Source organism: Haliotis rufescens, unplaced genomic scaffold (assembly GCF_023055435.1).
Source record: "Haliotis rufescens isolate VD_foot unplaced genomic scaffold, xgHalRufe1.0.p SCAF_184, whole genome shotgun sequence".
Classification (NCBI taxonomy): domain Eukaryota; kingdom Metazoa; phylum Mollusca; class Gastropoda; order Lepetellida; family Haliotidae; genus Haliotis; species Haliotis rufescens.
The window spans coordinates 66187-85381 of record NW_025963873.1 but is presented as its reverse complement, the minus strand read 5'-3'; the positions used below and the strand labels follow the sequence as shown (position 1 = coordinate 85381).

Genomic DNA, 19195 nt, shown 5'->3' with positions numbered 1-19195 from the left:
AACATCGGTCTGAAGACACCATAAGGTCTGCCGACAGACCTGTTACACGCAAAGATACAAATCCATAGCCATTTCCGTCATGTGGGTTGTTGCCAAGGAAACGCACCTTACGTCGCCCTTCCAAATCATCATGGCGAGAGAGAATTAATATTTGAGAACGTGTTGGAGAAGAAAACGGGTTTTGCAGCTAAAATATGGTATTGGCAAACGACAACAACAATAACAACAACAACAACAACAACACGAGTCCACAAGACCTTGGGTATTTCGTAAGTCAAAGTTAGTATGAAGAAGACTTGAAGGGAGTTTGAGATCTCGACGGACATATAATCAATACGTTGTACCTCAAAACACTTGAAATTTGGCACATGATAAATAAGTATGGACATAGTGTTGTCTGCCTTAGAAACGGCAAATAAATGAAGTAATATACAAAGTACATTTGATGTTTCATGCACACCATAATGACAATTTAACTACAACACTAAAATAGCAACAGAGAACATCCATTTCTGACTGATCAATCAATCAGAGGTTTCAAATAATAGCGACGTAAGGATACATTTGATATGCGACCACCATACCGCGCACGCGTATTTACCTGCACTTGTTTTGTCGCTGTTCAGACGTATGCGAAAACGTTGAGGTGACGTGTAAAAAAACCCAAACCAAACATATTTCGATATCATTCATCGTATCTATTTATTGAGTTCATGTTCAGCCAATGTACAGTAGAGACGGTCCGTATTGTGGCGGGGCGGTCGGTAGCCTAGTGGTTAAAGCGTTAGCTCGTCACGCCGAAGACCCAGGTTCGATTCCCGACATGGGTACAATGTGTGAAGCCCATTTCTGGTGTCCTCTGCTGTGATATTGCTGGAATATTGCTAAAAGCGGCGTAAAACCGAACTCACCCACCCACCGTATTGTGGCAGTGGTCGCTACTGAAGGCTACATCTATGTCAGTCAATTTACAGTTAATCCGTAGCCTAGAGAAGGTCCGTATTGTGGCAGTGGTCGCTACTGAAGGCTACATCTATGTCAGTCAATTTACAGTTAATCCGTAGCCTAGAGAAGGTCCGTATTGTGGCAGTGGTCGCTACTGAAGGCTACATCTATGTCAGTCAATTTACAGTTAATCCGTAGCCTAGAGAAGGTCCGTATTGTGGCAGTGGTCGCTACTGAAGGCTACATCTATGTCAGTCAATTTACAGTTAATCCGTAGCCTAGAGAAGGTCCGTATTGTGGCAGTGGTCGCTACTGAAGGCTACATCTATGTCAAGTCAATTTACAGTTAATCCGTAGCCTAGAGAAGGTCCGTATTGTGGCAGTGGTCGCTACTGAAGGCTACATCTATGTCAGTCAATTTACAGTTAATCCGTAGCCTAGAGAAGGTCCGTATTGTGGCAGTGGTCGCTACTGAAGGCTACATCTATGTCAGTCAATTTACAGTTAATCCGTAGCCTAGAGAAGGTCCGTATTGTGGCAGTGGTCGCTACTGAAGGCTACATCTATGTCAGTCAATTTACAGTTAATCCGTAGCCTAGAGAAGGTCCGTATTGTGGCAGTGGTCGCTACTGAAGGCTACATCTATGTCAGTCAATTTACAGTTAATCCGTAGCCTAGAGAAGGTCCGTATTGTGGCAGTGGTCGCTACTGAAGGCTACATCTATGTCAAGTCAATTTACAGTTAATCCGTAGCCTAGAGAAGGTCCGTATTGTGGCAGTGGTCGCTACTGAAGGCTACATCTATGTCAGTCAATTTACAGTTAATCCGTAGCCTAGAGAAGGTCCGTATTGTGGCAGTGGTCGCTACTGAAGGCTACATCTATGTCAGTCAATTTACAGTTAATCCGTAGCCTAGAGAAGGTCCGTATTGTGGCAGTGGTCGCTACTGAAGGCTACATCTATGTCAGTCAATTTACAGTTAATCCGTAGCCTAGAGAAGGTCCGTATTGTGGCAGTGGTCGCTACTGAAGGCTACATCTATGTCAGTCAATTTACAGTTAATCCGTAGCCTAGAGAAGGTCCGTATTGTGGCAGTGGTCGCTACTGAAGGCTACATCTATGTCAGTCAATTTACAGTTAATCCGTAGCCTAGAGAAGGTCCGTATTGTGGCAGTGGTCGCTACTGAAGGCTACATCTATGTCAAGTCAATTTACAGTTAATCCGTAGCCTAGAGAAGGTCCGTATTGTGGCAGTGGTCGCTACTGAAGGCTACATTTATGTCAGTCAATTTACAGTTACTCTGCAGCCCGGAGACGGTCCGTATTGTGGCAGTGGTCGCTACTGTGGGCTACATGGACACCAGCAAATGTACAGTTAATCCGTAGCCTAGATACGGTCCGTATGGGGGCAATGGTTGCTACTCTAGGCTACGTGGACATCAGTCAATTTGCAGTTACTCCGTAGCCTAGAGACTAGTCGCTACTGAGGGCTACATGGACACCAGCAAATGTACAGTTAATCCGTAGCCTAGAGACGGTCCGTATGGGGGCAATGGTTGCTACTCTAGGCTACGTGGACATCAGTCAATTTGCAGTTACTCCGTAGCCTAGAGACTAGTCGCTACTGAGGGCTACATGGACACCAGCAAATGTACAGTTAATCCGTAGCCTAGAGACGGTCCGTATGGGGGCAATGGTTGCTACTCTAGGCTACGTTGACATCAGTCAATTTGCAGTTACTCCGTAGCCTAGAGACTAGTCGCTACTGAGGGCTACATGGACACCAGCAAATGTACAGTTAATCCGTAGCCTAGAGACGGTCCGTATGGGGGCAATGGTTGCTACTCTAGGCTACGTGGACATCAGTCAATTTGCAGTTACTCCGTAGCCTAGAGACTAGTCGCTACTGAGGGCTACATGGACACCAGCAAATGTACAGTTAATCCGTAGCCTAGAGACGGTCCGTATGGGGGCAATGGTTGCTACTCTAGGCTACGTGGACATCAGTCAATTTGCAGTTACTCCGTAGCCTAGAGACTAGTTGCTACTGAGGCTACATGGACATCAGCCCTCGTCTGTCAGTGACACTGTTTATGAAGGCGATGTCTAATGTCTGTCAGTGGTATCGGTGATGTAGGTATGGTTATAGGTGAATCCCGGGGGAGCGTATGCGAGCAGGAACAACAGGTAGGCAGCCTTCAACCCCTCCAACTTCCCCTCCTCCTCCGCACACCGCGCCATTCTGCCGTCCGCTCCCGAGTACATACATAATACGCCCCTGTTCACCTGACTGAAATGGAAAAGTAATATATGCTTGGAACTTGTATTGTAGTTAGGAATCAACTTGTGATCGATTGTATTGAGGAATCAACTTGTGATCGGATATATTATTTCTTAGTATCATATTTATGTCTTTTCATAACATATTCACTCCATCAATCTAGTATGTTATTGATCACAACAGGCGGGGTAATTCTTTAATATTATAAAGTGTTTGGTTGCATACCTTTCACCTGAAGCAGACAGGGTCGTTCCACAAAGTGATCTTAGCGCTGCGATGAACGTTATGAATATAAAGGTTGCGAATACGACTAAGAAAACTTTGTGGAACAGGGCCCTGTTTGTTTCAGGGCCACAGGGCTTGGATAAACTTGTACAAATATTAGTCTTGCATAATGACAAGAAATATAAATGTATATGGACTGCAGTTTCCAGATCAGCAAATAGATGTAAATCTGTTGACAGAAACTAAATCAGCATATTTTTTGTTGTTCAGCATGGGTTCCTGAAGACCAATTGTCAACCCCAAACTGTGAATGAGGAACCGAATCTGTGACAGTGAAACATGGCATTGGGTCAACTGTCAGTACTTCTGGTAAACATAGCAACGGAATCGGGGGTAGTCTAATGGTTGCAGCATTCGCTCGTCACACTGAAGGCTCGGATTCAGTCCCCAAAATTGTAAGGCGGCAATATCTGATCCCCTCCGTGATATGACTGATGTATAGATAAAAGCAGCAAAAATCCCCACTCACTCATTTTAACCATCTTCCCTACACAAGGGAGTTAACTGACTATGAAAGTCCAGGTACCACCCTCGCCGAACTAGGCTGGCATTATGGAGTTATATTTTGGCTGGACTAACGAGTTTATACACAGTCCAGTCAAAATCGCGTAACGAAATCAGGATACGGTTCGTAAACAGCTCTGCAGATTTCAGTCGATTGCAGGATTTGCAAAGCATGTGTACTGACAACTCGGCATCAACAGATATTTTCCAAATCTTTTTCTGTATTTATTGAAGATGCTCAAGGTGATTTATTGCACTTCGCGAAGTCAGACTGTTTTATTCAAATATAGATTTTGATTTTGAAAATCAGATACTATTGACTGGGTTCCGCCATTTATTTCGAAGAAAATACAAGTGATATGAGTGGTGGAATCTCTCGATCGAAGGGTCATAGAAGGGACATAACTCATCATCGCCACTGATCGCGCTCCGATTGAACCCAGACATTCCTGCCTAGTTCGACAAGGGTGGAAACTGGACTTTTAATTCCCTTGCCTCGGGAAGATGATTCCAACAAGATATAAAAGCACTTTTCACAATGCTGGACTATCGCCATCGGATTGTGTTCTTTGGTTTGATAATGATACCTACATCTGGTGATGCTGAACAATGGCGGCCTCCGACATGGAGCGGTTGAAACCAAAGGCTGCTCTCCACGCAACCACTTCGGTACAGCTGCGGATGACTCCAGTCGCTTCCCCTACCATGCATGAAGCGTTCACTCGGGGAGGGATGGACGCAAGTACTACAACAGCGAAACAAAATGCTAGCCTTACTTTGCGTAACTTTTCTCAGTAATGATGCTGGCCAAACAGTCACACTTCGCAGTACACTTCAATTTACTGTTCATGTAAATCGTAAAAAGTGAGAGAGAGGTGGGAGAGGTGATTTGAGAGGTGAATTTTGTTGAACCTTTAGCGTGGATGTTCCTGTACTTACGCTGCAGGGCATAGGGTGAGGGGTGGTCGTCGATACAGATGCCGTTGACAGCAGCAAAGCTGCGGAGGGTGTCGCGGTTGTCACAGGTCACCGTCCGCTGGAATGCACACAGACGTCGCTCCTCGGTAACTTCACTGGAAGGAGACAACCTAGACTTACATTTAGTCTCTGAAATCTTATATTACACAATATCCTTCTTGACTCTAAAAATAAAAAAAATTCCCTATGCTGATTTCAGAGCTAGCTTGAGCTGACTAGACTTGCTTTTGTATGCATTTCTAGATTATTATTTTTTCATAAAATAAATATATTCCACGGTCATGGTGCAGGACTAGAGACAACCCAGCAGGTATTAGATCGAAATGGTGGATCTAGTGAATGATTCTAAACGCTGTCTAATGATGAGTCTAAATTTGGACGATATTGTGATTTAAGTGCCTTTTGTTTCGCCGCCCTACACTCTTGCACAGTAAAGGCGGGTGCCTACCGTATTTTTACAATATTATAGCATATCACTTCGGAACAAGTGTGAACGACAGCAGTCGCTTACTACGACCACGGACCTATATAAGTTATACAAGTCCGTGCTACGACAGAGAAACATAAAATCCTGTCCCGAAGTGATATACAAATAATTCAAGCCAAAAGATCTAAAAGAAACTAAATACGACCTAAGTTGTTGCCACCACCACGAGTCAACAGAATGGCAACATTGGTGGATGTGTTGATAAGATGCATGTGATGATATATCCCCGCTGTAACAGCTGTGCACCCAGTTGTTAATACAGTAAAGTACGGTTATAACGAACTCAAAGGGACTACTAATTTTAGTTCGTTATAACCGTAATTCGTTATAAGCATATATACAGCATAACAACAGCATATAGTTGGGACAAAAAAGTTAGTTCGTTATATCCGTTAGTTCGTTAAAAGCGTGTTCGTTATAACCGTAGTTTACTGTACCATGAAATAAACTGTGTCCCCGTGAGGACATGTCAGTAGTAGCTGGTAAAAGATGACCATCAGAATAATGTGTCCTAGAGATGCAAAAGCTATATGGAAATTGTAATTGATGATGATTTGGTTTTGTTTGAAAACGAACTGTTATCCACCTGTAGCTAATTGAGCGATATGTCTTCACAACACTCAAGACCAACACGGCCCGTTCAGTTTTAACGTAAGCTGCACATTAAAAAAAACAATCGGACAAAAGAAAGTTTGATTTGACCTAAAGATTTCAAACGTTATCAAACCACACCATTAACATACATCACCATTGAAATATACACCCATTTCTTGTTTGTTTCATTTTTAGCTACCATCAAACAAGTGAGTGAGTGAGTTGGGTTTAACGCCGCTTTTAACAGTATTCCAGTCATATCGCGGCGTGTCAGCCTAATGTGGGAGGAAAGCCCGAAGTGATGCAGGTCTCAGACGTTTACCACTTCGGTGAAACCCACGAGCACGGGTATGGTGCTGACAAACCTAGAAACATAATCGGGGCGAACCGGGATTGGAACCCACAATCATAGGTTTCTGGCGTGCCCAAGGGACGCAACTCTGTACAGCGAATCGCGGCGCCTTAGACGACTGGGCCACCCGTGCCCCCCCCCCCCCCCCCCCATCAAACAAGGGTAACTATCTTTTTCCCGGTAAGTTACTTTGTGAAACTTATGTATGCATATGCATGTCATTGGGCAAATGCTGTGACTGTAGTCATTCACGATTTAACAACAAAGCGGCAATCAAAGTGGCAATTAAAAAAACGGCATGTTAAAAAGTATTTAAATATTGAAGTTTGTCTGTAGAATACTAATCCCAAGTGTAGAACGCAGAACCAAATATCTAACTCATGTGAATATCTACCTTTGATTGTTACTGTCCCCGGAGCGGTGGGGTAGCCTGATGGTTAAAGCGTCCACACGTCATGCCGAAGGCCCGGGTTCCATTTCCCACATGGTTACAATATGTGAAGCCCTAATGTCCCCTGTCGTAATATTGCTGGAATATTGCTCAAATCAGCGTAAAGCCATACTCACACCGTAGACACTTTTGATTGTAATATGGAACTAGAAGTGCTTTTCTAATCTAACCCATCGGCGTTTATTCGTGTAGAGCAAGGTCCGAGCTGTTGTGTAATCTTCATTAACACACATCAGAACAGGGTCTAGGTATCAGATTGTTTTGTTGATCAGTTAATGTGGAATGAACTGATGTAACACTTTCACAACAGCAAAAATATCACACAACACGTCGCACGTGATGGCTTGTGTACAATATTTGATGCTCCTCAGATGTCCGGTGCTTACAAAGGGTACATACAAATATATCCTATCTCCATTTTAAGATCAATTCCAAGTCTGTCTCCCAGACCCTAGAGAATAAATTATAAAATGAACCAATTCAAGTGTAGAATGATTTGATAAGTCTAGAAAATGAGCATTGTTCTGGGGTCCATTTGGATTTTATTTATATTCTGTAGATATATTTTTTAAATGAGATAACTTTATTTGTTGGACGAAGTGTTCGTCCATTAAAAACCCTGAACCCATTCGCCATCACGGCTTCGTGACATCATCTTCGACTTCTCTATTATATCCAACTTAGCACCGAACGTCCCTCGCTCACCTGTGCAATTTGATTGGATGGCTATTTTTAGCATCTCATCATTCGAAACCAAGTTGTGGGAAGGCAGCGAATTGGTAAAGGGTATTTATGACAATAGAATGGAGATATTATACCCTGGGTAAGCGAAGATGTGCAAGGTTTACCTGCAGACAGCGTTGAGGGTGCTGTGGATGTCTTGCTGTGTCAGAACACCGTCGAGGGTGACGTAATATCTGAGAAGGGTCAAATGACAGAGGTCGTTCATCCACCACAAGAAGTTGACAACGTCACATCTATCTGCAGGAGTAAGGTTATTGGTTAAAGTAGGGTTTGGGGTCCAAATGGAGCTGACAAAGGTTTTGGGAAAGTTTGAAAGAGATGGGTGTCAAACACTTCTGTTTAACTTCATTTTGTACAGTTCGATTTAATCTTTAAAAAGACCCATCATAAGAGTGAATAATTTATGTAAAAGTAAATGAATTTATATGCATATATTTTATCGGCTATAACGTCACAGTTATGGGACAATCGTGGATAATTGACTGACGTTTTACTTTGGAAAGCCTTGAACGACAAACAGTTTTAGAAGATTAATACCAGTTATGGACTATGGAACAATATGAAGTATTCTATTGGTACTAATACCAAAATTCTGTGCTCGTGCCATCAACATTCCCAGAAGCAGGAGAGCTGCAAACTTCATTCTGTACAGTACTCCACAAAAAAAACTGAAAACAAAATGACAACGCAACAAAACACCTGCAAGCATCATAACAACATACCAAAACACCTGAGAACATGACAACGCAACAAAACACCTGCAAGCAGCATAACAACATACCAAAACACATGCAAGCTACAAGACAATATACAAAAACACCTGAAAACAACATGACAACATAACAAAACACCTGCAAGCAACAAGACAATATACAAAAACACCTGAAAACAACATGACAGCATACCAAAACACCTGCAAGCAACAAGACAATATACAAAAACACCTGAAAACAACATGACAGCATACCAAAACACCTGCAAGCAACAAGACAATATACAAAAACACCTGAAAACAACATGACAGCATACCAAAACACCTGCAAGCAACAAGACAATATACAAAAACACCTGAAAACAACATGACAGCATACCAAAACACCTGCAAGCAACAAGACAATATACAAAAACACCTGAAAACAACATGACAACATAACCAAACACCTGCAAGCAACAAGACAATATACAAAAACACCTGAAAACAACATGACAACATACCAAAACACCTGCAAGCAACAAGACAATATACAAAAACACATGAAAACAACATGACAACATACCAAAACACCTGCAAGCAACAAGACAATATACAAAAACACCTGAAAACAACATGACAACATACCAAAACACATGCAAGCAACAAGACAATATACAAAAACACCTGAAAACAACATGACAACATAACCAAACACATGCAAGCAACAAGACAATATACAAAAACACCTGAAAGCAACATGACAACATAACAAAACACATGCAAGCAACAAGACAATATACAAAAACACCTGAAAACAACATGACAACATAACCAAACACCTGCAAGCAACAAGACAATATACAAAAACACCTGAAAGCAGCATAACAACATACCAAAACACATGCAAGCTACAAGACAATATACAAAAACACCTGAAAACAACATGACAACATAACCAAACACCTGCAAGCAACAAGACAATATACAAAAACACCTGAAAGCAGCATAACAACATACCAAAACACATGCAAGCTACAAGACAATATACAAAAACACCTGAAAACAACATGACAACATACCAAAACACATGCAAGCAACAAGACAATATACAAAAAAACCTGAAAGCAGCATAACAACATACCAAAACACATGCAAGCTACAAGACAATATACAAAAACACCTGAAAACAACATGACAACATACCAAAACACCTGCAAGCAACAAGACAATATACAAAAACACCTGAAAGCAGCATAACAACATACCAAAACACATGCAAGCTACAAGACAATATACAAAAACACCTGAAAACAACATGACAGCACACCAAAACACATGCAAGCTACAAGACAATATACAAAAACACCTGAAAACAACATGACAACATAACAAAATACATGCAAGCAACAAGACAATATACAAAAACACCTGGAAACAACATGACAGCATACCAAAACACCTGCAAGCTACAAGACAATATACAAAAACACCTGAAAACAACATGACAACATACCAAAACACCTGCAAGCAACAAGACAATATACAAAAACACCTGAAAACAACATGACAGCATACCAAAACACCTGCAAGCAACAAGACAATATACAAAAACACCTGAAAACAACATGACAACATACAAAAACACCTGCAAGCAACAAGACAATATACAAAAACACCTGAAAACAACATGACAACATACCAAAACACCTGCAAGCAACAAGACAATATACAAAAACACCTGAAAACAACATGACAACATAACCAAACACCTGCAAGCAACATGACAATATACAAAAACACCTGAAAACAACATGACAACATACCAAAACACATGCAAGCAACAAGACAATATACAAAAACACCTGAAAACAACATGACAACATACCAAAACACCTGCAAGCAACAAGACAATATACAAAAACACCTGAAAACAACATGACAACATAACAAAACACATGCAAGCAACAAGACAATATACAAAAGCACCTGAAAACAACATGACAGCATACCAAAACACCTGCAAGCAACAAGACAATATACAAAAACACCTGAAAACAACATGACAACATAACCAAACACCTGCAAGCAACAAGACAATATACAAAAACACATGAAAACAACATGACAACATACCAAAACACCTGCAAGCAACAAGACAATATACAAAAACACCTGAAAACAACATGACAACATACCAAAACACCTGCAAGCAACAAGACAATATACAAAAACACCTGAAAACAACATGACAACATAACCAAACACCTGCAAGCAACAAGACAATATACAAAAACACATGAAAACAACATGACAACATACCAAAACACCTGCAAGCAACAAGACAATATACAAAAACACCTGAAAACAACATGACAACATACCAAAACACCTGCAAGCAACAAGACAATATACAAAAACACCTGAAAACAACATGACAACATAACAAAACACATGCAAGCAACAAGACAATATACAAAAGCACCTGAAAACAACATGACAGCATACCAAAACACCTGCAAGCAACAAGACAATATACAAAAACACCTGAAAACAACATGACAGCACACCAAAACACCTGCAAGCAACAATACAATATACAAAAACACCTGAAAACAACATGACAACATAACACAACACATGCAAGCAACAAGACAATATACAAAAGCACCTGAAAACAACATGACAGCATACCAATACACCTGCAAGCAACAAGACAATATACAAAAACACCTGAAAACAACATGACAACATAACAAAGCACATGCAAGCAACAAGACAATATAAAAAAAACACCTGAAAACAACATAATGACATGACAAAAGTTAAGAGAGTTAACTGACGATGAAAGTCCAGTTTCCACCCTTGCCAAACTAGGCTGGTATTATGGAGTTACATTTTGGGTGGACGTACGGGTGTTTGCTAGTCCAATCAAAATCGTGCAACGAAATGGAAATTCGGTCCGTAAACTGTGGTGCGATTTGCAAAACATATGCACCGCCAACTCATTGTCAACAGATATTTTCCAAGTCTTTTCATGTTTTTAATCAAGGTACTCACGTGATTTGATGCACTTCGCGATGTAAGCACTCTTTTATCACAATATAGATCTTGATTATCGAGCAGAATGTCTTGACTGGGCGCCGCCATTTTGTTTGGAACAAATGCAAGTGATACGAGAGGTGGAATCTGATTGGTCTTTAGGAGAGGCTTAGAAGGGCCATAACTCGTAATAACCACACTTGGCGCTACGATCAAGCCCAGGAGTTCCTGCCTAGATTGGCAATGGTGGAGACTGGACTTTTAAAGTCAGTTAACTCCCTTGCCTCGGGAAGATGGACAAAACATGGAAAGAAGATGTGCTAAAACATATTAGAAGAAAGTACTAAACAGTTTTTAAGATTAGACACAGGAAACAATGAACAGAAAGAAAAGGTAGGTTGCATTTCTTCACATACTGCGTGTTGACAAAACAAGCCGGATGTTGGACGTGTTACATTTTTCATTTGCAGACATTGAACGTTAACCTATCAAAGGGACGCACCAAACTTATTACCATAACATTTGTTTCGAGGAAGCAAATGCAGTTAAGAGAGACACATAAGATGCATTTTTTGAATTTCCTGCATGTTTATAGAAACAAGCCGGATGAATTACGGTTTTCGGCGTGTGGTATCTGTAATATAATGCTTGCATTGACAGAAGCAGGCCTCGAGCGCCGGTGTAAAGAAATATTTAGAACCCCATAGTATTTGGACCTGACCCGTAGTTCTATGACCCCCCTAATATAAAACATGCGTTTGCAGAAGCAAGCCACGAGCGCCGGACGTGTTACAGTGATTGGAGTGGCGTATCTTTAATATAAAACATGCGTTGACAGAAGCAAGCCGCGGGCGCCGGACGTGTTACAGTCAGTGGCGTGGCGTTTCTTTAAAATACTACATGCGTTGACAGAAGCAAGCCACGGTCTAACACAATACCTGCGTGTTGTATGTATCCTGCAGACACTGCGTAGTTCCACTGCGTAGTTCCACTGTGGTGGTCAGTCACGTAATCCAGTAACCCTTAGACTGAATGTAAGTGTGCCTCGTGTATGTACTTAAAAACTAAAGGAGGTTAAGGTCAAACTTTAAATCACAGAACAGAAACAAGTGGGTCCAACAGTGTATAATTGCGATGAAATGCAGAAATATTTTCACAAATTTAAAATTCACTAGTCCAAACAAACACATTACATGTGTTCAGGCCTATTTTGATGTAAACGTGTAAATCGTGTTGTTGATACGTATTTAAAGATGATGCAGACAAAATTTATATGAAGTCCATCCACTCTTTAACAGTGTTTAATAGCAATGCCTCGTGCAGCCATACAGTTGACATCGTGAACACGTTTTCAAGGCCTGCCAGAAACAGTTAACCGAATGCTCAGTGTCATTCACTTATTAAAGATCAAATGATTCATGGATAATTTGCATGCGAGACATCCAGTCCCGTCTGATGCCACACATGGTACAATGGGTGAAGACACAATCTTAGTGTTCCCTGATGCGATTATGCTAGATTATGCCTGAAGACATGTAAATCCATTCTCATTCACTCCAACACATGCAGGTCAAGTTCATCTCAAGAAATATTCAATCAGCAATACTGAGAATGATTCGTTTCACGTTCAGTGTATGTCTGATATAAACTACCGGGCAAAGGAAATCTTTCACTTTAAAAATAGTTGTATAAAAAGCAAAACAGCTGGTACAGGTTTGAATCCCCGCAGAAAACATTCGCCCAAATGCAACATGACGACAACAACGCAGATTTTCGAAAGCAGCTTTCCAAATCATGCATTGTTGAAAACGTGCAAAACGTGATTTTGAGACATTGGTCCAAATGCACGTGCGTGATTGTGGCATAAATACCGACGTTGGACAGAGCAGGCATTCAGTAAGCAAAAAACCACCAAGAATATGCCCAGACTTGCACAATGGCAACGAGACAGAACGATCGGTGTGGCCAATATTGGGTCTACTCTACGTCAGATAGCCAGAACCTACAGACAGGACAGACTCAAGACCGGCCAAGATCGGGAAGACCGAGAGTGACAACACCGGCCGAAGAGCGCTACATCCGGCATATTCACCTCCGAAACAGATGTATGACGGCGACGTCAACGGAGGCAACAGCACTAGGGAATGCCATCAGCAGACGAACAGTCCTTCGACGACTTCGTACGGCTGGTATACGAGCCTACCGACCCTTCCGTGGAATGGCCTTGACCCGTCTACACCGTCAACGCGGACTGCAATGGGCACGAACTGTACGTCGGTGGCAGCGACGTGACTGGGCGAGAGTGCTCTTTACAGATGAAAGTCGGTTCTGTCTGTTCGGGAACGATGGCAGAGCTCGAGTTTTTCGACGAAGGGGAGAGCGACTGGCGCCAAACTGCATTAGAGAAGTTCACCCGTTTGGAGGTGGAGGCGTCATGGTATGGGGTGGCATTTGTGGCCAGATTACAACACGGCTGGCTATCATCCGAGGAAACCTGAATGCTCAGCGATACAGTGATGAAGTGTTGAGACCTTTTGCCCTTTATTCAACATCAGCCAAGAGGATTAATTTTGCAACAAGACAACGCAGGGCCTCACACCGCCCGAATTGATCAAGACTACCTGAACAACGTTAACGTCAACGTATTGCCCTGGCCACCTTGTTCTCCAGACATGAACCCCATTGAACATCTCTGGGATCATCTTGATCGTCAGCTGAGACAACATGTAACGCCTCCAAGCTTCTGTCGGTTCGCTGAACAGACACTATTGAACTTATAGAACAGGATTCCTGTTGACGTTATCCGCCGACTGACGTCAATGAGGAGGCGTGTGTTGGCGTGCATGGATGCCCAGGGTGGTCACACTCGCTATTGATGACGTGTTACCTTACTACTGTGTCATTAATGGACTCTTCATGCACTTTTTCAATGAACTCTGATTTGTGTAATTTTTAATTTGGCCCCCTTGACTCTTTCTTTGTGTATTGCAAAAAAATGCAATATCGGCATTACAATGCATTTTCATTCTTATTCATAGAAAATGATTTCTGTTTATAAATTAATCATCATAAATCTCACATATGCCTTTGTGTTTGGTGTTTGGTCAAGTGAAGTCGGTGAAAACTTTCTTTTGCCCGGTAGTTTATAACGTCATTACTAGTGCATAACCCTCGATTGAGGACACAGATTCAATTGGAGATAAAAGGCAAGAAGTGCGTGGTCTGGAAAAATAGGTGTAGTGTGAGTGAGTGAATACTGCAGAATGCTGCACCAGGAGTCTGGCCGCTATTCCCTGTGATGAGTTCATGTAGAGTGAGTGAGTGAATACTGCATAACACTGCAACAGCAATCTTGGTGCTATTAAATGAGTTAGTTGGGTTTAACGCCGCTTTAACAGTATTCAAGTTATATCACTGCGTGTAAGCTTAATGTGGGAGGAAAGCCCGAAGTGATGCAGGTCTCAGACGTTTACCACTTTGGTGAAACCCACGGGCACGGGTATGGTGCTGACAAACCTAGAAACATAATCGGGGCGAACCGGGATTCGAACCCACAATCATAGATTTCTGGCGTGCCAAAGGGACGCAATTCTGCACAGTGAATCACAGCGCCTTTGACGACTGGGCCACCCGTGCCCCCTGCTGCTATTCCCTGTGATGAGTACATGTGGAGTGAGTTAGTGAATGCTGTATAACGCTGCACCAGCAATCTTGCTGCTATTCCCTGTGATGAGTACGTTAGGAGTGAGTGAGTACTGCATAATGCTGCACCAGCAATCTTGCTGCTATTCCCTGTGATGAGTACACTAGGAGTGAGTGAGTACTGCATAACGCTGCACCAGCAATCTTGCTGCTATTCCCTGTGATGAGTACACTAGGAGTGAGTACTGCATAACGCTGCACCAGCAATCTTGCTGCTATTCCCTGTGATGAGTACACTAGGAGTGAGTGAGTACTGCATAACGCTGCACCAGCAATCTTGCTGCTATTCCCTGTGATGAGTACACTAGGAGTGAGTGAGTACTGCATAACGCTGCACCAGCAATCTTGCTGCTATCCCCTGTGATGAGTACACTAGGAGTGAGTGAGTACTGCATAACGCTGCACCGGCAATCTTGCTGCTATTCCCTGTGATGAGTACACTAGGAGTGAGTGAGTACTGCATAACGCTGCACCAGCAATCTTGCTGCTATTCCCTGTGATGAGTACACTAGGAGTGAGTACTGCATAACGCTGCACCAGCAATCTTGCTGCTATTCCCTGTGATGAGTACACTAGGAGTGAGTGAGTACTGCATAACGCTGCACCAGCAATCTTGCTGCTATTCCCTGTGATGAGTACACTAGGAGTGAGTGAGTACTGCATAACGCTGCACCAGCAATCTTGCTGCTATTCCCTGTGATGAGTACACTAGGAGTGAGTACTGCATAACGCTGCACCAGCACTCTTGCTGCTATTCCCTGTGATGAGTACACTAAGAGTGAGTGAGTACTGCATAACGCTGCACCAGCAATCTTGCTGCTATTCCCTGTGATGAGTACACTAGGAGTGAGTGAGTACTGCATAACGCTGCACCGGCAATCTTGCTGCTATTCCCTGTGATGAGTACACTAAGAGTGAGTGAGTACTGCATAACGCTGCACCAGCAATCTTGCTGCTATTCCCTGTGATGAGTACACTAGGAGTGAGTGAGTACTGCATAACGCTGCACCAGCAATCTTGCTGCTATTCCCTGTGATGAGTACACTAGGAGTGAGTGAGTACTGCATAACGCTGCACCAGCAATCTTGCTGCTATTCCCTGTGATGAGTACACTAGGAGTGAGTACTGCATAACGCTGCACCAGCACTCTTGCTGCTATTCCCTGTGATGAGTACACTAGGAGTGAGTGAGTACTGCATAATGCCACACCAGCAATCTTGCTGCTATTCCCTGTGATGAGTACACTAGGAGTGAGTGAGTACTGCATAATGTCACACCAGCACTCTTGCTGCTATTCCCTGTGATGAGTACACTAGGAGTGAGTGAGTACTGCATAATGCCACACCAGCAATCTTGCTGCTATTCCCTGTGATGAGTACACTAGGAGTGAGTGAGTACTGCATAATGTCACACCAGCACTCTTGCTGCTATTCCCTGTGATGAGTACACTAGGAGTGAGTGAGTACTGCATAATGTCACACCAGCACTCTTGCTGCTATTCCCTGTGATGAGTACACTAGGAGTGAGTGAGTACTGCATAATGCCACACCAGCAATCTTGCTGCTATTCCCTGTGATGAGTACACTAGGAGTGAGTGAATACTGCAATACGTCAAATCAGTATTATTGCTGCTATTTGCAGAGAAGGGTACATGTAGAAGGAGAGTGCTTGGAAAAACTACAGGAAACTTTAGCATTTTCAATGTGGTGAAACAGTCTAAGTTTTCAGACTCTCAGGCCTCATTTAATGCATGGGAAGCTGAACAATGTGGATGACAAAACTGAAAGTTCTGAGCACTGAAAACTCAATGACACCAACAAATCTGAAAACACATAAAGTGAAGAAGTTTGTTTCTGTCATCATGTTTTCTTGGCATTACCATAAACATAAAGACCAAATACAAATTGGGAGGAAATCTGTGCACAGCTGATTGCTATTTCCGGCTTAGTTTACGAGAAATTACACACGGTAATCTTAGTGAGTGAGTGAGTGAGTTGGGTTTAACGCCGCTTTTAACAGTATTCCAGTTATATCATGGCGTGTCAGCTTAATGTGGGAGGAAAGCCCGAAGTGATGCAGGTCTCAGACGTTAACCGCTTCGGTGAAACCGACGAGCACGGGTATGGTGCTGACAAACCTAGAAACATAATCGGGGCGAACCGGGATTCGAACCCACAATCATAGGTTTCTGGCGTGTCCAAGGGACGCAACTCTGCACAGCGAATCACGGCGCCTCAGACGACTGAGCCACCCATACCCCCCACGGTAATCTTAATCTCTACTTATAAAACAATGCCTTTGAGAGCAGGATATACATTTTAAATGGTAAATCATCATGTCTGGTGATGTTGTATATAAAATTTCATACTTTTATTGACCATGTTTGTTATAGATCTAGATTCTACCTGCTTATTCACCTGAAGCAATACGATGTGATGTTTTATTTTAAAGCGCATATTAATACTCGATAAATCTTTTTTTACACTAAGAATCATAAATAACTTCTATTCTAATCTTTTTTTGAAACTCAGAAACGTGCAACGTAGATCGTGTTAGGTAGGCAGAGCATGTAAACTGTTTTGTTGGTCATCCACCACCTACAACTCGACCTTCATAAAACCGCTGATCATCTATTACGCTCATCAATTATTTGGACCCCGAAGGTAGAATTGTAGCGAGGGATCACTTTCAACAAATTAGCATTCTATTGGTGCATTTATTGACAAATAATAAAATGATATAACTTAGAAACAGAAAAATTACAACATACAATCAATCATAGAAAAATACATTATGAATTTGATCACTAAAGTGCACAAATACTGCACAACAAATATTCCATGTGCTCCATTTCAATGCATTGTCAACAGTAACATATATACATACAATTTTCAAGAATAAGACTGAAAAAAGTGATAATCATTGTTTTATATGACTGATCAGCTTATCACAAAATTCAGCTTATCACAAAACATTTAACACAATAAAATTCAACCATACCATCAGCAAGTTGGTATGTTTGTCCATGGGTATTTTTCACTGTGAAATATGCATAGCATTCCTTACTCTCAGCAGATCATACATGGACGGGAGAGCTGATATATGCATAGCAATATGGATAACACCTTTCACACACCCAACAACAGTCACAAATACAGTGATCCCTCGCTATTGCGCTCTTCGATAAAGCGCTACCTCGGTTACTACGCGCGGTAACGCATGGCTCCCAAAATTTATGTACACTTTTATTACTGAGAGTTTTACACAGACATAATTGTATTATTGTTCGTTGTTCATTTGCACATAACGCTTCTCATTGCATAATCAACCGTTTATCGCTGAATGGAGTTCTAATAATCTGTTTTAAAACATAAAAAATGATAAATTGAAATGGAATACGTATTTCAGACATTGTGAAATGTGACACATTTAATAAATGTATGATATTACAGGTAGATCTAGGTCCATAAAAATATATACTATTTTGACGTGACGTGAGATAAACACATATTGATGATTTGAGATTTGCCGAGCGCGCTCCCCCGCCTCGGCCTCGGTTAAACGGCTCATCGTCTATAACGCCCACCAATTATTTGGACCCCATTGGTAGCGTTGTAGCGAGGGACCACTGTAGATTAGATATCAGTTAAATACCATCTGCTTATTGCAAGGATTTACAAGAAATGCTGTGATTTAAGAGAAGTAATGTGTATTGCACAAAATATAACATACTTCAAGACAATATCATACTTATACACACAAGTGATATTGTTGCCCAGCCACTGGACATCTTCCCGAGGCAAGTGAGTTAACTGACTATAAAAGTCCAGTTTCCACCCTTGCCGAACTAAGCTGGTATTATGGAGTTACATTTTGGCTGAACTAACCAGTCTATGCATAGTCCAATCAAAATCGCGCACCAAAATCGAAATCCGGTTCGTAAGCTGTCATGCAGATTTCGGTCGATTGCAGGATTTGCAAAGCATATGCACCGCCAACTCGTTGTCAGCAGCTATTTTCCAAATCTTTTCATGTTTTTAATCAAGGTGCTCACGTGATTTGACGCATTTCGCGATGTAAGACCCGTTTTATCACAATATAGATCTTGATTATCGATCAGATCGTCCTGACTGGGCGCC

The 19195-nt window shown here is 42.0% G+C and overlaps 1 protein-coding gene across 2 annotated transcripts; it reads right to left on the bottom strand.

Annotated features, from left to right (window-relative positions):
• Positions 1-683: 683 nt before the first annotated feature.
• On the bottom strand, positions 684-8331 carry LOC124127438. Of its 2 annotated transcripts, XR_007221918.1 has the most exons (6): positions 8207-8331; positions 7726-7858; positions 4955-5088; positions 4607-4760; positions 2976-3235; positions 684-2834 (listed from the first exon to the last, which is right to left on the bottom strand). XR_007221918.1 is itself a non-coding variant. In XM_048398687.1 (5 exons), the coding sequence occupies exons 1-5, from the start codon at positions 8328-8330 to the stop codon at positions 3052-3054; spliced, it is 729 nt and encodes a 242-aa protein (XP_048254644.1). In that variant the 5' UTR covers position 8331; the 3' UTR covers positions 684-3051. The 2 variants fall into 2 exon arrangements, 1 of the variants encoding a protein (XP_048254644.1); XM_048398687.1 differs by having other exon boundaries at positions 684-3235.
• Between the last annotated feature and the right edge of the window lie 10864 nt (positions 8332-19195).